Source organism: Corvus cornix, chromosome 2, assembly GCF_000738735.6.
Source record: "Corvus cornix cornix isolate S_Up_H32 chromosome 2, ASM73873v5, whole genome shotgun sequence".
Taxonomy (NCBI): Eukaryota; Metazoa; Chordata; class Aves; order Passeriformes; family Corvidae; genus Corvus; species Corvus cornix.
Window position 1 is genome coordinate 13,297,140 of NC_046333.1, and position 24,953 is coordinate 13,322,092.

The window sequence follows — 24,953 nt, forward strand, 5'->3', positions numbered from 1 at the left end:
ATACCATTTTAAATTATTCCCGAATCTTTACTTTTAAAAAATGGATGCTGAGTTATCTCCAGTAATATGCTAACAACAGTAAGTCTGTTTAAGGAAAACCCACATACTAGAAATCCAGTTAATCGTATAGTAAGTGCTTGCTTAGAAGAAACTGAAAGTAATGATATTTAGTACTTACAGAAATCAGAGAAAAAAGTCTGTAATTTAATTTTTGAAATGACTGGCCTAATGACTGTTAAATGTAATTCTGAAATTTGATCATCTGACGATGACGACTTGCGGCAGGATTTCAAGAGGATGTACTTACACAAACAATGAAGTAAATTTCATAGTTATCAGATTTCTCCAAATTATTTAACCTATGCATATATATCATGTGCAAATACATAGAGTTCTAGGACATTAAAACCAAGATTAGTATTTCTTGATATTCTTTTGTGCAACATGTTCCGTCAGGATTTAAACACACATACATGGATTTAGAGGAATTCTCATAGTCTTCTTTCTTGTCCTCTTCCATCTTTAAGAAATCAAAATATTTTCAAGCCTTTTAGGGTGGAGGTTATTTATTTATTTATAACTTCTATTTTAAGTGTGGGTGGGTTTTTGTTAGGTTCAGGTTTGGCTTTATTTTTATTATTTTTGTTTGTTTGCTTTGTCACTTCTAGACACCATACCTGAAAAGGCTGATGCTAATTGCTATTCTTAGGAAGTCAGGAACTCTGCAAGTTGGTGCAAGTTTGATGGTCCTCTGAGTAGAAACTTTGTGCAGCCATGCCTTCTCAGAGAAAAGCAAGGAAGCTCTTTTACTGTGAGACATTGAACAACAGCCCGGGGCCTTGAGGGGTGTATTTGAGAAGCAGGATTATGTATCATAGTCAGGTTGTGTATTTACAGAGCAACTTTCCCCCATTAGGAAACATATCCTTTAAGAATAGCACATCGAGGATTAACCAGCACTTGGGTCATGTAGTCATACACTGGAGACACTTTGTGGACACAACCTTATTCCCTATGGCTTCCTTTGCTGTCAAAAGTAATAATAAAGACTATAAAGCCAGTGTTCCCAATTACTGGTAGACACATGTATGAACACAAAGCCACACACACACATTTATATGCATATATGTGTGTGTAAACGTGCGTGTATGTATCATTTTTTATTTTAAATGTGGGAAGTGTTCTTAGTATAAAATTTAGATATTCCATTTACCAGCTCTACCAAAGGACAGGTAGAAAGTCTTTTGATGGTGTTTAAATATTGGTTTGTGCCTTTTATAGCCGTTCGGTAAAAAGGTCACACGTTTTACAGCTGCATGTAACCTTTTTTGCCTGTTGACCACTGTCTGAGAGACTTCATTTCGAGGACAATATATTTTCCTTTTATTGAGGGAATATTGGGAATGTAATGTGCAGTAATACTGGGAATGTGTCACAGTCCTAGATGTCAATAATGGGATTGTGGCTCATGCAGATCTAACAGAAGAGGGAAGACTACGTATACAGTATGAGGCAATTTAAGAAAGAACTTTGGCTTTACACCTCAATTTACATTTATTTACAGAAGTATGACCTAAATAAGTGTTTGATGTCAGGCATTTGTAGGACTGCGATGCTAACTGTGGTGGAATAACATTTTCCTGTTGGCATATGATATCTGATACTATTTTCTTCTGCTTTTATGCAGGATCCAAACTATTGGATACAAGTCCATCGACTGGAGCACGGGGATGGTGGGATCCTAGACCTCGATGACATTCTTTGTGATGTAGCTGATGACAAAGACCGTGTAAGTACAAATGGCTACGAGGGCAGCATGGCACAAACTGCACATCAGCCTATCAGTGTTGTCTGTTCCCTGCATGTGTCCCAAAGTGGGAGTCAACATAGAGATTTTAGACATTTTTTATGTAGTTGCCTTACAGATGTGAGAAATCTGTTACTGTCATGGGTTTTTTAAAATTGAAATAATGGGTTTTCCATCCTTTCTGGTTCTTTAACAATTCAAATAGGAAAAGGAGACTGCAAGGACAAAAAATCTCATACAGTGGAACAATGATGCAAGAAAAAAAACCCCTGTAAATTGATGTTGCAGCTATGTGTTACCAGTTGAATATGTGCAAAACCAGTGCTGGTTTTAAACTGTTGAGTGTTGGGGTTTTTTTCAAAAAATCATTTTTGGAGGAGCTGCTAGTTACGCAGAACTTGAGACAGTAATTATACAGTGCTGGGTCTTGAGTGCTTTTATTTTTTTTTAAGTCGAGATTTAGATTGCAGTAGCTAAGAGGCTTTTTGTTTGGGGCTATAGATACAAGTATCCTCGTATTACTTGTTCAAAAACGGGTGGGTAAGAAACACTGTGGCAAACTGTATAGTTATGTAAATATGCCACTTTTCTCTGGAAATCCACACATGTTTGCTGAAGCTCTTGAAGGAATCTGAGCCTGATACAGACTTCAGTCTGGAAATGTGTTTCAGGACCATGCTCCTTTACAGACAGTATCCTTAATTGCCTCTGTTGGAAGCAACAGGCGCTGTCAAGGCTCCTTGAAAACTGGCCAAATGATGACTCTTAGGCTAATTTTTCAGAAATAGATACTTTGCCTGCAGTTATTTATTGTGACAAAACTTAATTGACATGGTTATTTCAACCAGGACTTTATAAAGAAAAATGATATGAGGAGTCTTGGGACATGAAGACTCCTCACTGTCTGAAATGCTGGGATTACTCAAGCTGTGTAGGGTAACAGTGCTGAGTTTTCAGGAATTTCTTCCATAAAAATAGTGCCCAGATAAGATTTCATGAAAAGCTAATTAAAACATGTAGTTGGTTATCTCATATTGAAGTGCTCAGCTGTGTGATTAGTTTAGCTTTTGCTTACAGGCCTCAGGGAGGCCGGTGCAAGTTGTCACTAAATATAAATATTTTTTATATATATATATATATATATATATACACACATATGTATATACACACACAGACTTATTTGAATAATGCACTTCTTAGCTCCTCACGTGCATTTCCCTTCAGAAGTTTGAATTCTGGTGACTTCAAGACCTTATTCTTTGGATGTTACCTTGTCTTGCTGCCTTTAAGTGGGGTAATTCCTCACAGTGAAACTCTGTGGGTGTTTTTATGTGTGTGACTAATAGTTGAAAAACTCTGACTGCAACTGAAGCAGGCAAAGTCATTATTACAATATTGTTTTTCTGTATAGATGGACAAGATACCTAGCAATTAGTAGTATTTATCTCTGCATTTGCCAAGCTCATCTCTACTGATGGCACCTATGAGTTAAATTTCCTTTTTTTTAAAGGACCATGCAAGCAACATTGATTAGGAAGGTGCAATACAAACATGCACTGTGCTATACTGGTTTATATCCTTGAATTAGTCATTCTCGCTTGACTTTCATGTTTGGGTCTTTTTAAGTATTTTGGTGATTAGTCATTGTATTTTAGCTTCCTGTAGTGTGTTTTACAGCTGACCTTAGTGGCTTCCTTTAATTTTGGGTTGTTAGCTTTGCCTCCATAGCAAGTGTATCAACTGGTTTAGTGTTGCTAAACTAATATAGGCCTTGTTAATGCCAGGTTTGTAATATATTTCCAGTTAGGGATATTTTGTATCTCCACACTTAAACATACCTTGTAAAAAAGCATTTAAACAGATGGTGTCTAAACATGTAATTAAATGATTACTGAGGTCTGTAGGATTAGCTGTGCTTAAAATAAAACATTTGCCTATATCTCTCTCTTTTAAAATTGGGACAAAAATGTCTAGGATATTGGAAAACTGAACACTTAATGTTTTAGTGTTCATTTTCACAAGGAACTTCCTTACGTTCTTGAAAAGAAGTTCGTTGTGTTCTTTACTTTCTGACATCTGTATTTTTGAAAATCAGTTTGCTCTTACCATGGTTCTTTAGATTTACGGATCAGTCCCACAGTGAGAAATGTAATTTTTGTCTTTTTGATGTTGCTTTTATGCTATAATTGTGCAGTGTTGTATCAGCACAATACAGAATGCAGAGCAGCTAAGGGCCACTTGTCCTCTTGATGGATTTATTGCTCTCTATAGTCAACTGCCTTAGTAAAATAAAACACTTAAGTGATGTGAATATATTTACTCTGATTCCACTGTCTCCATGGAGAAAATGTTCTGTCCTATAACAAATACAAAGACCCTTAGAGCAGCTGTTCTAAATGGAATGAGTGAAGTATCTTTGATGGCATCCTTTACATTAAAATGCACCATGGTAGGGTGACTTTATTTAGCTTCTTCTATCCCTATATTTTGGTATTCTCGTGTCACTTACTAAAACAGAATGGATGAGTAAGGGTTAGCCAGTTGCTTTCTGGAATAATTTGTGATGTTCAGTGTTGTTCCTCCTTAAAAAAAAAGGAGTATAACATGAAACAAACTACATGGAAAAATTGATTTTGCTAAGCTCTCTGTTCCTTTGTTCCTTTCTGAAACAGCTTTCCTTAAGCCCTTTAACAGAGTTCATTGAGAACGTGCGTAAAGCATTCTAACTTAGCCAGCATGAGATTTGGACATTTCTATCACACAATATCACTACATGTGAAGTTGCTTGGTTAATGCAGTTAATGGTAATAACCGTATAACTAAGAAATGAATAAATGCTCATTTGAATATTTTTTTCATAAAAAACCTTTTAATTTTTTTCCAGGTTTTACTATGGAAATATGTATAGTTTTCAGTTGAAACACATCAGTGTTTTTTATATTTCTATATTTCTGTGTATACATGAATGCAAATGGGCTGACTTGTTCTTATTGTTTTTGAAAAATATTTGGATACAAGAAGCAAGATTCTATTTTCAGCTAGCATTTAGTCAACTGCATAACCTACTTCCATTATTTTAAAAATACAGGTTTCTTGTGCATTTAGTGATTAGACCAATATTTTAAAGATAGGTTAATAACCTTTTTTGTTTGGATTTCTGTAATTTGCAAAAGTATCCCTCTCTATGAAGACTTTCAAAAAACATATGTCATCTTGATAAGTTTCCAACTTGATGATAGCATACTTGATGACCTCAGTTCAGTTTTTAGTAGGCAGACGTTCTCAGCAGCAGCAAAAATAAAAACCCAACTGCAGAAAAAAACCCAGAACCCAGTCATCCTTAATTGTGTTTTCTTTTGGTAGACAGAGGTACGTAGACACTTTAGTAATTCTCACACTTTGGGTATAATAGGGAAGTGCTTATTCTGAGATCTCATAGACTCTTACTAACCGTGAAAAAAATATTGAGGAAATTGTGGTGTAATCACATTTAAAAAACACCCAAAGCAACCAACAAACCCAAAGTATGTGTTTGAATGTAACTTGCTCCCATTTGAATTCTCACTGAAATAGTAATTTGTATTTTGAACAACTTAAAAAAAAATGTTTTGTGTGCAATTATATGTAATTTTTACGTGCATAGAAATGCTCAGACTGTTGCTCCGTGGGAAAATTTAGAGATAAAAATGTCTGTGCTTGGTGTAGCTATATTCCTGAAAAATCAGAGTTTTTTCTTCCCAAGAGAACAACAAAGATCTGCCATTAACAGCCACTGGTTGTGGTGAGCAGCTGGGCAAATAGAGCTGCTTTGAAACAATGTAGGTATGAACCTAATGTCAATTATTCATAAATTCAATTGCTCCAATATATAAATTTTTTGCCAAATTAGTTTGGGATTAACAATGTGTAAATGTTAAAAGCCTTGGCCTCTTATAATTTCCTTTATCACTGTCCTAAGAAATTCAACACTGGTTCTCAAAAACCACAGTAATTTGGTATATGCTTAGATTTACAGCCTGGCTTTATTTCTCTAAACTAAGTCAGGCATGGGCTCTCTTTGCTTGACTTAACATTTTCAAATATTCAGTCAGCTCTTTACCCTGCATAATTCATACTTACACCCACTGAGTGCAGAGATAAAAACCAGAGGAATATGGTGTGGTCTTGTCTGGAGTGAAGTCTCATGCTTCCCACAGTGTTTGTGTGTGTGGTGCTCTATCTGGCCCAGGTCACTGGAAGTTCAAGGTGATGTTGGTGCTTAGTGCTGCTTAGACAAACTTCAAACCTCCCAGAAAGACACACAAGAAGTTGGCGGTTTGAGTGGAATACTGCTGGTGAGAATGGGATGGAGATTAATTTCATAGATCTATGCTGAAATGGAATTTGTAAACATTCATGAGCTAGAGTTAACTGTGTTAAGTAAGCAAACTGCAGCTGAAATTCAGTGAAATCAATTGTGCTTCATTTGCATCTGCTATTAAGAAACCTTCAGAGACTCTATTAATGTTATTATGAAGTTAATGCCTGCTCACTTCAAGTGGGAAGAAATGTGAAGACTTCTAGTGGGAAAAAGTCTTTGAGCAGCTTCTTTACATAATATGAAGGCATATTAGGACCTTTTCCCAGTGTAGTGGAAAGGAAATGAACTTTTGGGTTTTGTGTTAAAACAGATGGTCAATTCTAAGTAATACTGTTGTTTTGTTTACTTCCTCTTGGAAAGCTCTGTTGAGTTAGAGAGACATGTGATACACAAAATGTGGGTTTGGAAAGGATGACTGTTTTGTTTGTAATAAATGTTAACTGGAAGCCTACACAGAAATAAGGCTATTTTGAGCAAATGCATTATAATGTTAAGGTTAGCTAGGGACTGGAGGGCTGTGATTACAGTATCCTGCTGCTACTGATCTTGCTCTCTCACTCTTATTTTTCAGGCCAGTTATGCAAGACCCCATTTCTGTAGTAAATTCAGGGTAGGCCAGTGACAGCAGGATGCTATTATAAAGAAGGAGATTCTGCTAACCCTGTGCCTGTTCATTCACTCAAAAATGTTAAAGAGCTTTTGAAGTCAATGAAAGCTGCGCAGATAAAGTTGTGTTATCTTTAGATTTCCATCAGTACATAATCAGAATACTCCAAGTAGTGTTGTTTATTCTAAATTTTGAGTGTCTCTGCCTTGTTTAAGCAAAATTGTGGCTGAATTTACATGTGATTTCTCTTTGATTCTGCAAGTTAAGAATTTAACCCTAGAATCATGAGTAGAGAATAACAACTTTTTGTGCTTCTTGTTTCTGCCATTAACAGATTAACACCCTGGAGTTAATGAAGAAACATCTTCTCCAGGTCCCATGCAGCAAATCTGACAGCAAAACCTAAGAATGGCAAAAAAATGACTCAGAAATCTGATTCTTAGTATTTACAATACCATGATTGGTATGCCCTTTTCCCCCCCAAAACCTTTCTATCAAGTTAATTTTCAACTATTGCCATGATTTTCTCTGCCACAGTGTGCAGCTTCTTTCTTTGTGTTCCGTGTCTTCATTCCCAGTATCCCAGGAAAACAGGATGACCTTGAAACAATTTGTTGTTACTCATAAGTGACTTGGGAAAACACATTTTGAGCATAAGGCATTCTTTTCTTTTAACAGCTTAAAATAACTACTTGAAGCCACCAAGCTTGGGAAAGTATTGATACTGGGAAAAAAACCCATCATGTAACAACCCATGATTATTTTCTGTTAAAAAATTCAAAACTTTCAGTTCTTGAACAATGGGCGCTTGATGTCATTTATTGTTTGGTAGTGGTTTTTTTATTTTAATTATGCTTTTAGAGATTTTATTACTGAAATTCTGAAAAATTGGTAAAAACAGAATGTGTCCTTTTAGACCAGGTTTTTTTGCATTAACACTATTGACTCATTACTGGGATGGCCACATGATGATTTTTAGGTCTGTCTTGCTGATGGATCTAAAATAGAAAATCAGAGTATTTACACAGCCTTTATTCCCAGCTGGTATTTAATGAAGACATATTTGAAAACAACTTACTCAAAATATAAATATTATCTTCTGTCAAAGAATGGAATTTAAATACTTGTAGTGTTTCTAATAGTAAACTAAATTTTAATTTAACAATGTTTATGATTGTGAGACTAAAATCCATGGAAGTGAGTAAATACAGGTCATAATATATGAATATTGGAACATGCATTTTTCAATCCCTAATAGATATTAGATGTAACTAAATGTTGTCTCCCAACTGTAATTCTTAGTTTTTCACCTCTTTCAGCACTGTCCTTCAAATTGTTAATCACATCATCACTTTATTTTTTCTAGCTATGTGGTGACAGCCTTTTAATTCATGATTTGCTGTTTATTTTTGGGATAAATTGCAATATCCCAATTCCTTTCCTGTAATGCTGAAACAGTTGTAGCGATGCACTAAGAACTCCCGGGTAGGAGAGGACTGACATTTGTAAATTCATAAATCAGTTTCCATGGAGATCTGAAGAGCTGCAGGTAAATCTGACTTCTGAAAATTGAATGTTTTGGTGAAAACTGTTCTCTGAGGAATAGTAGGCCCAGGCATGAATATGATATACTGGGGATGATCATGACAGTGTTGTCAAGAAAGTCATATCTCACAAATGTGCCTGTATTCTCAGCAGACAGACAGACCTGAGCAACAGTGACTGGGTTAGTGCAGTCAAAAAACCTCACAGACTTGGCATGGAATAAGAGGAAGGGTTTTATGGATATGTAACTGGTTGAAAGATAGAAAATAGAGCATGTATTGTTCAATATATTTGCAATTGTTCTGAAAGAAGAGAAGGGAGATTTGAATACTGGAGTGACAAATTCCAGTATTTCGTGGGAACTGAACACTGATGGTGATCGCTGGTCATGAAGGGTTGCAGAAGCATCCAGGGAGTAGACAGTATCATGGTGGATATAATATCATTTTGGCAAAAGTGATGTGCTTTTGTAGAGAGGCTGCTTTAACTGAATACACAAACTAATGAGTTCTGAGCTAGCTCTTACATTAGGGGGAATGTTTCTGATTTTGCAGTAGACATCTGGATGCAGTGGCTTACGTGCAAGGTACATAACCAGGTCTAAGAAGGCTTCCAGCAGTTTGCCCTGTCTCTGCTTCTCCCCCATATTTTCATCCCAGTCCTGCTGCTTGGGTCATGAGGGCTCTGGCACTCTTTGGACCCCATCTCATAGCAGAGTTACTCACTCAAATGGCAGAAGACTCTTCCTTGCAAAACTGAGTACTTTTCTGCTATTTCATTGATACTGTAAGTTCAGCAAAGGACCTGGCAAGCTGAGGAGGAAAGGGAGAGGACTTTCCTGCTGGGAGTGGTTGAGGTATGAAGGAAGAAGGGGAAAAATGGGAACATGAGTGGGCTGAGACCTTCCTTTTCAGTGCAGCAAAGCTGCCAGTGGCTGTGGAGCTGCCGGAGTGGTCCCTGTGGTGCAGCAAGGGGTGGAGAAGAGAAAGGGTGGTGGGATCTCTCTGCTGTATGTGCTGGTGGTGAGCCCTCTGCTTCCTCCAGCCACAAACCAGGCAACTGAAAAAGATTTTGCAGAAATAACAAAAAGCACAGAGCAAATGGCAACACTGACTCCAGGTACAGATTAAAGTCCTCCACCAACAGTGTCTAAATGGACCAGGATCTCAGCCTTGAGAAGACATTGTAAGAAGCAAACCATAGATAGCTGTAGAATCAAAGGTGATATTTAGGAGTGGTTCTTTGTTTTTTACAGTGCAAGATCAAGTGAAACTCTCATAAGAGTAACTGTCTGCAAAAGGTTTCCAAACTTTCCTTGGCCTTAATTTTCATGCTTAATCAGAATGTCTGTGATGTTGATCAAATGCTGTAGATGCTTCACAAAGTTTTGGAGGATATGTTTTTTCTTGAGGTGTCAGGGTTTGCAAGCACATAATACTGAATTCTCTGCTTATTTTAACTTAAAAAAGGTGATGCTTGTAAATCAGGGAAACTGGTAATTAAGTAGGATTTCAGTTTGTGAGAAAAAGTTTCTTTAATCTAAACTTTGGTGAAAACCTCAGAGTGTGTTGAAATGATGATGGGCTTGGTGTCTTAATATTAGTAAAACTGAAGATCAATATGTGGCTATGGATAATGACTTTACAGTATTGTAAACATATCACAATTAAGAGAGACTTTGTACTAAAAATATTTAATAATGGATATTTTCTATATCTTGTAATAATTACAGATTCACTGGTTAGATATAGTTGTAGATAATATAAAGCTGTGCTTTCTAATTCTTCACAGTGTAAATCCCCACAAAAATGTGGAATGAATCTAGAATTAGGCCATTATGGCTAATAAATGCTAAACATTCTGATAGCTTTTGGTTAATTTTACCAATATCACTATGTCCTAGAGGTATACTACTCATCCTACAAGAAAGGAAGAAGTTGCAGGAAGCATTAGTTATGGGAATTCATTAACACTACACTCTTACTCCTTGATATCAGCAGGTCTTAAAAGAAATGCTGTTCCAACTTCACAGATATTTCCTAACAGAGGTGGTGAGACTCATACACTAGAGGACTGACCCATATTAGAGCTTAATTATAGTAATGGATAATCCTGCAACTATAAATTATTCACAGTTGTTTTGTATGTGAAGTAGCGTCATGAATAAAATAAGGAAAAGTTTCTGGAAAAGACCCTGGGCAATGCCTAAGTTTGTGAAAAGGTAGTTTTCCTCCTTGTCTTTCAATGTGGATTAAATCTCAGTGTTAGGTTTGTAGATCTTGGCCCTTTGGATATGTTTTGCTTAATGGAAATCAGTAGCAGCTCTCCAACTCTTGGGGCTCTACACCCTTGTAGAGTTCCTTGACTAATACCTTATGCAAGAGAAACACTCCTACCTCAACACGGTCCTGGTACAAAAGTTGCCATCTCAGCTGTCTGATAAGATTCCCACACTGTCACTAGGATGAGAATTCATTAGTGTTACCCTCTTATCCATTGATACCAACAGGTCCTAAGAGACTGCTGTAACTCCATAGTTATTTCCCAAGGAAGGACGGTAAGGTTCAGAGTTAGGTACTTTATTTTCTAGGTGGTTTAGAAGTTGAAGTTTCTCCTAGGTGTGTAGCGTGAATAGTCTTACTGACAAAGAGAGAGAAGGGAATATTTAAATTAGATTACAACAGGGCCCCAAATGCATTTAATGGGGTGGTTACCTCATGCTAAAGGTTTTTCAGGAAGTGCCTTGGATCCAAAGAGAAGAAAATAATGCTGTCTTTTTTTGGGGAGCTTTCACCAGTCTGACTTTTCAGTTGACTTCCTAGCAGTAGCCCAGAAAGGAAGGAGTTAAGAAGATGCTTTGAAGCCGAAGTCTTCTGCTTCATCCCCACACCCTGTTGGTGTACTTCCACACCCTGTTGGTGTGCAGGGAACTACCTCCCGCTCACCTTTAGCGTGCTCAGCAGGATAGTCACTACGTTTCCAGATTAGCATCACTGCTGAAGCCTGTTTGAGTTTATACAGCAAGAAGGAGTTCTGCCTGCTCTTCAGTGACATACAGCATTGCAGGACCATCGGCTTTTCATTTTTTCAACCTGTTGGAAGAACTGAAATTGTTCTTCAGTGGGCTCCATTCCTTGCAGGCTCCTAGATTTCCTGTAGGATTGAAGACTGTTTCATACAAGCTTGGTGGGAGCTTGATGATAGTGAGTTTTTATTTTCTTGGGATGCTGTTTCCTTGAAGGTAACCATACTTTGGATGAAATGGCAGACACACCTAAGAGGAAAATTACAAAGAAGTCGTCGTCTTTTTCATATGATCGCCGGAGAGATTCAGTGAAAGTTAGGAGACAGTCTAAGTCTCTTAGCTTTAAGTCTGCTACATTGGGTGCTCAGAAGAGGCAAGCACAGAAAAAGCAGGTTTGTATTTGGATATTCCTCAAAAAAAATACTCTTGCCTTGTAAATTTCTATGGAGTTTGTAAATCTTGCTGTGTTAGTGGGAAGCGGAAAGCAATCTCTGCTGATTTGCAATCTGTGTGTGTAGGTATGTGTATACATACAAGCTTGTGTGCAAGTAAAGCTGGATTATTTTTTCTGTAATATTTCCTAAGATCTAGATAGATTTGTGGTGTTAATTTTATGCTGAGAAAGGTCTGCATCTTTTCTGCTTTTAAGATGTGATTTATGATTTCTACTTTGCCTCAAGGAATTGCTCCTTTAGTGCGATATGTGTCCTGTGAGCTTTCGGTAGTGTTGTCTGTTATGCTGAAAAACATGATGGGTGCTGAAAGTTTTGAAATTATTATTCAGATTACAGCTGTTCCACTGCTCTCCGTTGTTATTATTATTTTTTTAATGTTGAAATGTACCAGACTGAGAGCTTTAGGGAGTGAAATATTTTACTTATTCCAGAACAGGTAATGCAAGTCAACAGAGGCACCTGTTCTGGTGGGACCAGTTCTTGAGTTAGAGGGAAGTTTAATGCCTTGGCAGTGCTGCTCTGCCATAGTAAAAAACTTTCATACACAGGTCTGTCTTTATATTTTGTTGCTGGGATCTAATTAAATGAAATTTCTCCAAAGAGAAAATGTAGTGTATGCTGTAGTAAATGGAATAAAAAGTGAGTCAGTTAATGAAATATCTTTTTATACTGATCCCAAGTTTAATCTAATACAGGAGTACAGGATCACTGACTGTGATCCATCTCTCACTCTGCACCTGTGTGTAGAGCATACCTTCTTGAAGGGTTTAAAGGAACTTTACAGGGAATTTTTAATTGGCTGTGTACAACATAAAGCATTTTAACACTTTGCAAATAGTGTTTCTGCAAATGCTTTGAAATAGACTAGATTTTCCATAGTACTAAAGTGAATTTCTCGCAAGCAAGTAGTTTTCAGACCCTGACCGTCGCAACTGCACCTAAATTTTGAGGGCATATATCCATTCACATTTAAGAGAATGTAAGTTATTGTGTCCAGTGTAAACTTCGGTATGAGATTAAAAACACAATGTATTTTATGTGTGTGAGATCCTATTTGGTTTTATTACTATTTCTCTTGTTCTTGGAATATTAAAATTTCTATTTACATAGCAAGAAGATCACAAGTAAAATATTAGAATATTCCAGCTTATTGTGATTCTTCAGTGTTAATTATAGGCATAGCTGAAGCAGTGTTGCTTGAATTTAAGTTCCAGGAGTTTAAATGAGGACATAGTTGAAGAAATCAGGAAAACCTTCAAAAGGTCTGCAAGCTCTGACAATCCCACTGCACCCCCACCCATTATTTGATGTATTTTTCAGAAATAAAAATAATAAATCTCAATTTTATGAAGATGTAAAATACCAAATGACAACTGTGAACATTCATGTTCATTGGATCTCTTGGGGAACTAAGCTACTCAAATTAATTTCAGAATTTCATTTGTAGGTGCGAATCAGTGAGTACCCCTGTCTTTTGATTTTACCAGACCATAAGGTGCTTGAGCCCTCTCATCTTTTGGATATCTGCCATGGTTACTGTGTGACCTCTAGTGGTTAATGAACAATATGCTCAATTACTGAATTCATGCTGTTGCTTGCACAAGTCCCGAATGTGTATTCTTGTTGGCTTAATTACTTAATCTTCTAAATTCTATTTTTATTGAAAAGAAAAAAGCATCATCTGCTTTGCCTAAGTCTTTTATGCTGTCACTTCCAGAAAAACTGTTTTGCTAAAAATTCTTATTCATGGGATGTGTGTCTGAACTGCAGTACTCATGGATGCAGAATTATGGGAGTAGTTTTAAGAGACTTTTACTACGTTGGCTTGGTTACAGTATGTTAGTGGGTGATACATCTGAAATGAAGCACTCTAGACAAAGGTCCATTTTGATCAACTTTTGTGTATTGGAAAGATTTGAAGAAGGGCTTTTCTGACCCAAGAATGTATTTTCTTCCCTTCTAAATGCTCCAGTTTACTGTAAGAAAAGTTAATTTTTCCTACAAGCTTGGTCTTATTTCAATCTTCAGATCATTATAATTGAGACAAAAACATTTGTACCTCGTCCCTGCCCTCCCCCTCTTCCCACAAGGGCAGCTAATTCTACGTGGATTGGAAATGCTGTTGAACACAAAACACAACTGCATTTGTTACTGTTGAACTTTAAAAATTACGGGTTTGAAGTTACCAAAATCTGATCAGTTTTCAAGCAGCCAGACCTAACTCTGCTCAGTACAGTGTACCTGGTGGTTATGGAGACTTGTTCCAGGCCTGAGTTACTGAGTGAGCACTAGTTCAGTTACAGCATGAGGAGAAATGTTACTTAAAAATGCTTTTCTTTCTTGATTAAGTTCCTTTCTCATTTTTTAAAAACGATTTTCTAATAGATGTTTGACATCTGAGATTATTTAAAACTGTGCTTTGGTCTTTGCTGTTTTAGGAGACAATAGTAGACTTTGCTGCTCACAATATATGTGGTTTTACTTGGGTGGTTCCCTGGAGGAACAAGACTCTGCTTCTGCTTATACAGGCAGGCAAGCCAAAATTATTTTTTAAATGTTTTGGTAGATTGATATCAATCAAAGTCTCTCAAAATCACAATGTGTTGCAAAATCCTTTTCTGCTTCCTTGGCCTTAGTATTGCTGACCTCCCCCTTTTGCAGTTTAATTTCTTTTTTTTCCTTTTTGTGGTAAAATTTTCATTTTGACCTACCCCCCCCCCCCCAATGAAAATTATTAAATCATTGGTAAAACAGCAATAAGAATCTGAGAACATTTTTAAAAAACATTTTTTTACATTTTCTGAATTACAGTGATATAAGAAAATGTTAAGGCAAACTGGTGAACTTCTCTTGCTGTTCTGTGGGGTTTTTGTTAGCTTAGCTAACTTACTAGAAATGGAAAATCATGATATCCTATCTGATATAGCAATGAACTTCTTTCAAGATAATCTTCCCATCAAATTATTTATTAGCACAGCTCACTTTTCTATTCTGTTGTTTTCCTTAGGCTTATCTGTTTTGAGGTAGAAAATCTGATGGTAATTACATTCACTGGCTGCTGATATTGTCATATGGGTTGATCTGGATAGAAATCCACATTCCAGAAATATGTAGGCTGGTCTTCTCAGGTGTACAAGTATTATGCAATGTAATGTATAAAATATTTGATAGTTTTAGGAGAAGTGGTTGCCTCTTTTTATGTTTTGAGTGAAGAATAAAATCAGTTGCATGAAGTAAAAACTATAAATAAATAAAAATTTGAGAGCAAGATCCTTATGTGCGGGGGAACATAAAAAACAGATCCAGTTTTATTTTTAGCTGTTTTGTGAGAGCCTCTCAAGTCCTATTTCTCTTCGTCATTGCCAGCTGACTGATTACTGGGACATGGGCTGAAGCCTCAGTGGATTAATTAAGATCTGAAACTGTTTTCCTGATAACGACTTATGTGTTGCATACAACATTTTGGAACTTGGCAAAGTTCCATGCTCATACAAGGCTTGCACACACTGCAGATTTGTGGTTTGCTCACTAATATTCCTATTTTTCTTCCATGGAGTGCTATAGAATTGAGGCGACAAACTTTTTTTCCCTTTTCTTTTGAACTCTGTAATTCCGGAACCATGTGGGGTTCACTGCCCGCTATCCCAGATGCAGAACAATACACACAAAGAGGGTGTTGTTAGAAAATCTTCCAATCCCTGTGTTTAAATATGACTCAGTAGTAGGAGTGTTCCAGATCCCTTGTTACGAACATCTGAAAGCAGGCAAAGGCCTATGAGTTACACTTTCTGCTGCCTTGTTAGAAAGAAACACTGAGTGGAAAAAGGACACTGGGAAGGTTGGGGATGTGAGGGAAGGGGGTTGCCCAGAAAGGGTAGTGGTTTTCCACATCAAACTTTGTGATAAAGAACATGCATAGTAGATTTGCCAGGGTCAGGACTACTGATGTGGGACAGGTCTGGTGAGCAAAACCCATAGCACCAGCTACCACCAAAGCAAATGATTTGTAATCACTTGAGAAAACTAAGCAGTAAAATTAATTAATCTCAATTAATTAATCTCAATTAATTTTCAAATATTATTTTTGAAAACCATGGTTTGTAATAACTTTTCATCTAGTGATTTCTTCCTACCTTTTGCAAGAGTTTGTTTTGGTGTCTGGGGAATCTCAAATGCCCTCTCTGGGGGAAAGGAAATCAGCTTTAAGTGTGAGCCTGAGGATTTGTTGTGAAAAATCTGATCCTGTTTCTTTTAAAATGAAACCAGACAAGCAAGTAAAGAGGAAAAGCATGTGATGTGTGTAACACTGGGAGATAAGAGTGTGTAGGTTCCTCTGGCAGCTGGGTTGTAGTAGAAAGTTGGCCTAGCAAAGCTTATTCCCTGTGGAGCCTGGGAAGCTGTTAACCATAGTGGTTAGCTATTAATATTAAAACAGTGTTCACAGCAGGGTGAGGTGGGTTGTAGCTGGTGAAGTAGGCTCACCTTCAGTTAAACACAGCAAAATCAAAGCAGAGTGAATGATATTGAGAGGTTTGGCCATTGTGATCCTTGAATGCATGTTTTTCTTTTCTTACTGAGGTTTGTTCATGGAGATTGTGGTAGATGTGTGTGTTGGGGTGCTCCCTACAGCAGTATAAATCATTGTGCTTTGGCAGTATTTGCTGTGGTGGTGTTGGTTAGTGCCCTCCTTGCTGCTGATTTTTCCGGTGCACTAAGAGAGAAGCTGCCCTCTCCCAGATTTGTGGATTCCTTCTCTTGGTGCCTTGTTGTCGAAGTTGTTATGGTATTACATACAGTCATACCATCTTGAGAAATATTTTGTTGTGTTGTTAAAATAACAGCATGTTGCCAGGAGGTTTTCAAATTTAACTGGTGATTTCTTTAATGCAAGCAAAATATTAGGCTTTATTTTGACAATTTAGAGGTTCATCTGATCTATATTGAGCTATTATTTTTAATTCTGTTTGAGTAATTATTGTTAATAGCTCATGTAAGAGCTAACATGATTAACCACACTTTTGGTTCCTAGAAGTGTGCTTTGTGACAGATTATAGCTGATCTAAGACTGTGGTGGTGCGGCAGAGGACTGTGACCTCCCACCTTCCCTGGCCATGGCTGTGCTTCCCACCTCTCCCTGGCTTCAGCACTGGGAGCTGTTGGTTGTGACAGATGGGGTCAGTGTCCTGGTAACCCTGACAGAAAAAAAGGACAGGTCATAGGAGAAGGGGTAATACAAAGGCCTCTGCTGCAAGGAGCAATCTGGATGCTGGGAGCAGCCCTGCAGTCAGCAGAGCTGTGGATATTACCGGAGAGGATGAGTCTCTCTTAGCAAAGCTGGATGAAAAAGGCATTCAAGGGTCCAGCCCTGCTAGCCAAGGGAGCAAAACGGCCAGCTGGGCATTCCATTTGGCAGTGCATGACGTTACCCAGTGCTGAGAGGGAGGTGCAGGGGAAGGCAGGTCCTTGTTCTTGCTTGTGCCCATAAAGCTTGTGCTGGTGGTGACCCACCGAAGACCGGGTTAAGCTTGGCCAAACGTAGTGTGCTGAGCTGATAGGTTCTGTGTGTGTTCACCAAACTTCTCACAGCTGGAAGTACCGACCCTGCCTCGATTGAATGCTTTTGATCTGCTGTTGAAACGTAGGCACCAAGGAGAGTGAGAAACAAAACACTAGAGCTACAGAATGGTTGAGGCTGGAAAGGACCTCTGGAGGCATCAACTCCAGCTGCTTGCTGCAAACATGTCCTTTGTGGTCTGGATCTGAGCACCTCCAAGGCTGCAGATTGCACAGCCTCTCTGTGCACCTGTTTCAGTGTTTGCTGACAAGGTGAAAAAGTGTTTCCAAAGCCTAATCTGACTTCCTGGTGTTGCAATTAATGTGACTGTTTCATCTCCTCCCACTTGTGGGTCACCTCCCAGAAAATCCCAGCTCTGTTTTCTTTCTGCCCTTCCATTAAGTCACAGATGACAACAACAAGCTTCTCTTTTAGCCTCCTCTTGAAACTGAACAAGCCCAGCTTTCTTAGCATCTCCTTGCAGATCCTGTGGTCCAGCCTCCACCATCCTGGTGACCGTCACAGGATGTTCCAGCTACACTCATGCTGTCACAGCCTGGTCTGCAGGAGCTGCCTTCACCACGAGGGTACACTCCTTCCTTGCCTTCCAAGTGCTGCCCAGGAGGGATCTGCCCACTCTTCTGTACAAACCCACTCAGCATCCAGCTGGCACCCAGCCAGTACTGCTGCACACTGATAATTAACTTAAAATTCTTGGTGGCATTCCCCGATTAGCAAGGGAGCAGCATCCATGCATTTTTCTTGCTGCTTACTGGGCGGCATTATATCCTCAAAATGAGGATGATGCATTTCAAAAGACACTGTTGTCAGCTGCAATAATAAATTTCTAGGTTTAGCCATTCTATTCCAATTAAGGGGGGAAAAGCCTGCCAAATACAAACTAGATGGGACAAAAATAAGAAGAATGATTTCTGGACATACCTACCATAACACGCCCTTTCAAAATGCTCATATTCTGAGCATTTTAGCAGAAAGAGAAAATTAGTGTTTTAGTTCCTTTCAGTACTTAAAAGCACGTTTTAAGTCCTATGCCACTGTTTTTGTGGAATGATGATCCTTGCATGGTGTAAAACTTGTGGGAGTTTTTTTGTGCTATATAAGCAATATTTTGACATGTATTTTGAACAGTCACTGAAGTTCTGAGTGAATGGTCTTTGTTTTCATTTTAATACTATTAGAAGAAGTTGTGTTTTAATATTACAGAACTTACTAATGGAAAAGGATTATATCTCATTTCCAACTAAAATGTTGTCACTTCTGTAATAGCAACAAAGTTTTGCTTCCTGTTGTCCTGTACAAGAGTGAGTGATCATTTTGCTTTACAGCAGGTTGACTTCAATATTTCTTGACAAAAAGGAAGGAAAATTAATTTTAATTATCTAAAATATGTCCCCTGGCTCAAAGTATACTTCTTGGATAGAAAGCAAGCAATGTTTTTCTTTCTCAGCAATTTCTGTCACTTGAAGTGTGAATTGATCATGGAGGTAATAGCACATGGGGAAAATCCAGTGGGAACTGTCTGATTTCATATGTGTTTCAGTTCAAACACTTACATTCTTTTGATTTGTAGACTGTAATTTTCACTGACAGTATTAGTGGCTTTTAGAACAGCCCCTGACAGATGACATCCATCTAACCAGCTGCTGCCTAATCTGACTTCAGGCTGAATATTGTGTTATCTGACTAATTTGAAATACAGTAAATATTAATGACTGTTCATCTGCTATTTAAAGTAAATAGAAAGTAGTGAGAGAGTGATGCTCACATTTCACGCTTCTGCTGTAACTGGCTTCTTGTCATCTGTGACTGACAGCTTTTCTTCCAGGGTACTTTCTTTGTGGAAAATCGATGTTGTTTTAATTTTCTTTTTTCTCCCACAGGTTTTATTACTCTAGTTCTCAGTATGGTCAGAAATAGTGAGATGTCTCATGTGGTCTAAGTTTAAAACTGAAAAATCAAGATCTTAGTTTCTGTGTCAATCTTAGGAAAATTACCTTTCAGATGAATTAGATGTAGTCAAGAAATGAAAAATAAAGTTAAGAAAATAGCAATAATAGTGTATTACAGATTTAGAATCATAGAATCAAAGAGTCCTTTGGGCTGGAAAAAGCCTCTAAGATCATCAGTTCAACAGTTAACCCAGCACTGCCAAAGCCACTACAAAACCACGTCCCTAAGTGCCACATACACACTTTTAAATACCTCCAGGGATGGTGACACAATCACTCCTCTGGGCAGTCTGTTTTCATGGTTGGTAACTCTTTCTGTAAAGAAATCTTTCCTAAGATCCAGTCTAAAGCTCCTCTGGCACAACTGGAAGCCATTTCCTCTTGTCCTGGCACTTGTTAGCTGGGGGAAGAGACAGACCCCCACTTTGCTACAGCCTCCTTTCATGTGGTTGCAGAGAGTGATAAGGTCTCCCCTGAGCCTCCTTTTCTCCAGGCTAAACACCCCCAGCTCCCTCAGGTGCTCCTCCTAAGACTTGTGCTCCAGACCCTTCACTATCTCTGTTTCCCTTCTCTGGACATGCTCCAGCACCTCGATGTCCTTGTGGTGAGGGGCCCAGAACTAGAAACAGGACTCAAGATTCACCAATGCTGAGTACAGGGAGCCAACCACTGCCCTGGTCCTGCTGGCCACACTATTGCTGATCCAAGTCAAGATGTCACTGGCCTTCTTGGCCACCTGGGCACAGGCTAGCTCATATTCAGCACCCCCAGGTCTCTTTCCACCAGGCAGCTTTCCAGCCACTCTTCTCCAAGTCTGTAGTGCTGCGGGGGTTGTTGTGACCCACGTGCAGGGTCCTGCACTTTGCCTTGTTGAACCTCTTAGCACTGGCCTTAGTTCACTGATCCAGCCTGTCCAGATCCCTCTGCAGCGCCCTCCTGCCCTCCAGCAGATCAACACTCTTTCCCAGCTTGGTGTTCTCTGCAAACTCACTGAAGGTGCCCTCAATCTCCTCATCCAGATCATTGATAACAATATTAAACAGATAATAGAGATAAAACTGAGCCCTGGGGAGCACCACTGGTGACTGGCTGCCAGCTGGATGTAACCACCACTGGATCTGGGCCTTGCCATTCAGCCAGTTTTTCACCCAACAAAAAGCACGCCAATCTAAGTAATGAAAAGCCAGTTTCTCCAGGAGAATGCTGTGGGAAATGGTGTCAAAGTGCTTTACTAAATGGCTTTAGTAAAGCCTTTCCCATATCCAGTAAGTGGTGACCTTGTCACAGAATGAGATCAGGTTGGTCAAGCAGGACCTGCTTTTCATAAAGCAGTGCTGGCTAGGCCTGATTCCCTGGTTGTCATCTATGTGCTGTGTAGTGGCACTCAAGATCACCTGCTCCATGACCGGTCCCAGCTCTGAGGTCAGGCTGACAGGCCTGTAGTTTCCTGAATCTTCCTTCCTCTTTTTTTGTAAATGGGCATCGTATTTGCCAGCTTCCAGTCACCTGTGATCTCCCTGGTTAGCCAGGCCTGCTAATGAATGATGGAAAAGGGCTCGCTGAGCACCTCCCCCAGCTCCCCCAGTACCCTTGGGTGGATCCCATCTGGCTCCATAAACTTGTGTGTGTCCAAGTGGTGTAGCAGGTTGCTTCCCTTTGGATTATGGTGGCTTCATTCTCCTCCTCATCCCTGTCTTCCAGCTCAGCAGCTGGGTACCTGTGGAACTGGTCTTTAATATAAGATTGGGGCAAAGAAGGCATTAAGTACATTGGCCTTTTCATCATCCTTTGTCACTATGCTTCCCTCTGCATACTGTAAGGAATGGAGATTCTCCTTAGCCTTCATTTTGTTGCTAATGTGTTTATAGAAACATTTTTATTGTCTTGTATGGCAATAGCCAGATTTAAGTTCTGGTGGGGCTTTGGTCCTTCAAATCTTTTTGCTGCATAACCTCACGATATCCTTGTAGTCCCCCTGAGTGACCTGCCTCTTCTTCCAAAGGTCATAAACTCTCCCTTTTTCCTCCCTGAGCTCCAGCCAAAGCTCTCTGTTCAGTCAGGCCCATCTTTTTCCCCAATGACTTGTCTTTCAGCATGTCGGGGTCATGCTACTCCTGTGCCTTTACGGTTTCCTTCTTGAAGAATGTTCAGCCTTCCTGGATTCCTTTGTCCTTCAGGACTGCCTCCCAAGGGATTCTGTCACCCAGGCTCCTAAACATGCCAAAGTCTGCCCTCTGGAAGTCCAAGGTGACAGTTCTGCTGCCTCTGGCAGTTCTGCCTCTTTCATACTTCTTCAGGAATTGAAAACTATCATTTTGTGGTCTCAGTGCCCAAGATGGCCTCCAACCATCACATCACCCATCAGTTCATCTCTGTTTACAGACAACAGGACCAACAGGCACCTTCCCTAGGTGACTTCCTCACTAGCTGTGTCAGGAAGGTCACCTTCCATAAACTGCAGGAAGCTCCTGGACTGTTTCTCTCTGTTGTGTTTCCAGAAGACATCTGGTAAGTTGAAGTCTTCCATGAGAACAAGGGTCAGCAATTGTGAGTCTTCTGTCAGCTGCTTACAAAATATTTCCTCTGCATCTTCATCCTGGTTAGGTGGTCTGTAAGAGAGATCCACCAGGACATCTGCCCTGTTGGCCTTCTCCCTGATTCTTACCCATAAACACTCAGCTCTAGCATCACCATCGTTTAGCTCTGAGCAATCAAAACTGTTCCTAACATATACAGGGCTACCCCACTTCTCCTTCCTTGCCTGTCCCTTCTGAAGAGTTTATAGCTATCCCTTGCAGCAATCGAGTTGTGTGAGTTATGTTCCCATGATGACAAGTATGGCAGCTTTCCTCCTGCACAATGGCTTTTATCTCCTCTTGTTTTTATATTCATGTAGAGCCAGAACTTTTATAGGAATGTGATGGTTTCAAAAATCTTTCCTCGAGTGGTTTCCAAAGCATAATATAGAATTAGTGACCAAAAGTTGGAATGAAGTACTGCAGAACAGGATGGTGGTTATGGTTATTCCCACTGGTCAGAAAAAGAATTTACGCAGCTTCTTGAACGTAGATCTGCTGTATGCTATATATATTAAAAACATGGTTAGAAAGGTTACTATAAACTTAAAAATGCTTTAGTTGTTTCTGTGCTGATCCTGTTTAAGATGAGTTATGGAAAGTTTTCATAATGTAGTTTTCTACTTTTGCTAATTCCTTAAAAAAAAAAAAGCCACAAAAGAAAAACCTCACAAAGAAGTTCCACAGAATTATTTCCTGAAAAGAAAACCCCAAAAAATTGAGGTGGCAATAACTCTACCATTTGTCTTTCATTGATCTCATTCTGGTTTTATTGAGAGCAAGATCAAACATGAAGTGTTCGTGCTTGAGAGAACCACAATGTTCCACAGTCTGTCACACTTGAAGTAATTTGTTCATTAAGGGCTGTTGCAATGTTTAAAATATTGTAGACTTTAAACGTTGCTATTAAACTGCCTTAGGTTCTCTGCTACAGTCCTTGCTTTCCTGAGTTACCTTCTCTTCCTCTATTAGTGCTTTGGCATGTTCAGGCAGACTACATTGATTTCTTTGTTTTGAATATTGTTAATCTTGTTGCACATTTTTCATCAAAAATAGCTCTCATAAATCTGTCAGCTGTCAGAAATAGAAGTCAGCTTTGAAAACTTTTTAAATATTGCAATGCATTTTCATTAAAACAAGTTGACAGCAGAGAACGTATTTCTTTCCTTGACACCGTCATGCTGCTTTGATGAATGACACGGGGCAGTGGTTTTTTCACTTTATGACATTGTTCAGGCACAATAGCAGTGTTGTAGATGCAGACTGAGACTCCCAAATCTTCTCTATCAGCTCCTGCACCTGTTTGCTCCACAGACAAGGTATGGAGCATTGGCATCAGCACTTGCTTATGGACACAGACAGATTTGCATTGGGGAAACAGATGCAGAGCAGTGGTGTAATAGTTTGTCTTCTTAGAATGACAGAGATTTCCTGAATTATTACAAATGTTGATGCTTGCTGCTATAAAAAAATTCACTGAACTTCAGTTCTGTACATGTAAAAATACGTTCAGTTACTGAAATATAATGATTTCATTTTTTTTTCTCCTTCCATGCTCCATCAGAAGTTAGGTGGGCTGAATACAGACTCTTAACTCAGATGCAAATGAACTAAGTAACTTGAGCATTGCCTTTGGCTTAATGTCTTGGAGTCAGTATTTAGGCACTTGAACAGCTACATATGGATTACAGAACAGGGAATTAAGCTTTTTTCCCCCCCTGTTATACATCTTAAAAGAAGAGTAGCTGACATCTACTAATTAGTAAATTGCAAGACTTAAGTCCTTCCAAATGATAAAGTGGTGGTTTAGTAAGCAAATAAACTCTGTAGTAAACTGTTTAAATCTTTGGATATGGAGCCATCCTTGCTTAACTAGCTTGCAAAGTTAAAGGTTTGTGACTGTAGGCAGGAGGGTCCAACCCGAGCAGGTTAAGTCTTCAGGGCATTTCTGTCTAGTGCTCTGCCTCTTGGCTCTGTTCTCTTCATTCCCATGCTCAGTCTTTCGAGTGGCCATAAAATGCAAAAGAGTGAGGGTATTTGCTAATAATGTGAAGGATTGTTCTGTAAAGGTGTTACGGAGCTGGTGTATGATGCTTACTGGTGCAAAGATGAGGAGAACCATCTCGATGTACCCATTCATTCCCTTCCCCGCTCCCTTCCTTTTTATGGCTTCCAAAAAGCAATTGTATTTTCACCTGCCAAAATAAAAAAAGGCTATTATGGGTACGCTCACTTTACTTTTATTGGAAAGTGCTTGATTAGCCCCTCGCTGTATTGCATCCATCTTACAGAAAGGGCAGTGTTACCTTCAGATTTCCACAGGAGCTCCAAGATACTGTATGGATATTGAATCCAGGTCAATCGAATACTTGAAACTGCTCTTAACTGTTTTTAATCATTTCCAAATGTAACAGTGTGGTGAGATGGAGCTCAGAGAGGCTACTTTTAAATCACTCCAGAAGCCGATAGGTACCTATTGATGTACTCAGTGAATTTATGTTTTGGTAGCTTGCAGAGATTAACACATTAATTGTCTGCTGCATTTTAGTAAACACTTCATGATTCTCATACCCCAAAATTGAAAACCTGTTGCAAATTTGAACCTAGCTGGTCTTCGCTCATACTGTTTAGATCAGCATTTGGGTTGGACTCATAAAGTCTAGCAGCTGTATCTCATGCTTTGATCAAACAAAAAAATACCTTTAGGCTTACTGATTTTGATTTAAGTTTCTCTGTTATAATCCTAAAATTATACCATAGGAATCATAATCTGAAGAAAATAGTCCCTTTAAAAAATGCTAGTTATATTAATTTCTTAAACGCAGCCTGAATTTTTAAGCAACTTCTTTCTGTTTGTTTTCAAATTTATATTTTCATCACTACTTATTTTCTTAATTCTGCTGCTAGAAAGCTGGTTTTACAGAGAGACTGAAGTGAAAAAGCATATGGCTTTTTGTTGCTGTTGAGGGAATTATTCTTGGAGCCATGACAAAATTAATAAGAGAAAAAAAGCAATAATTTTTTTTTGTTGGTTTTACTTTCTGCTTCATTATG

The 24,953-nt window shown here is 38.8% G+C and overlaps 1 protein-coding gene across 21 annotated transcripts in view; it reads left to right on the forward strand.

Moving 5' to 3' along the window:
• The window catches only part of PARD3 (par-3 family cell polarity regulator), a 451,552-nt gene that overhangs the window by 47,176 nt on the left and 379,423 nt on the right, over nucleotides 1-24,953 (forward strand). For 20 of the 21 annotated variants that reach the window (XM_039570296.1, XM_039570300.1, XM_039570307.1 and 17 more), the window contains exon 2: nucleotides 1,688-1,789. In XM_039570296.1, coding sequence (XP_039426230.1) covers nucleotides 1,688-1,789 — 102 coding nt within the window. Of the gene's footprint in view, nucleotides 1-1,687; nucleotides 1,790-11,265; nucleotides 11,737-24,953 lie in introns of those variants that run through there. The other variant, XM_019283159.3, reaches the window with a different exon arrangement.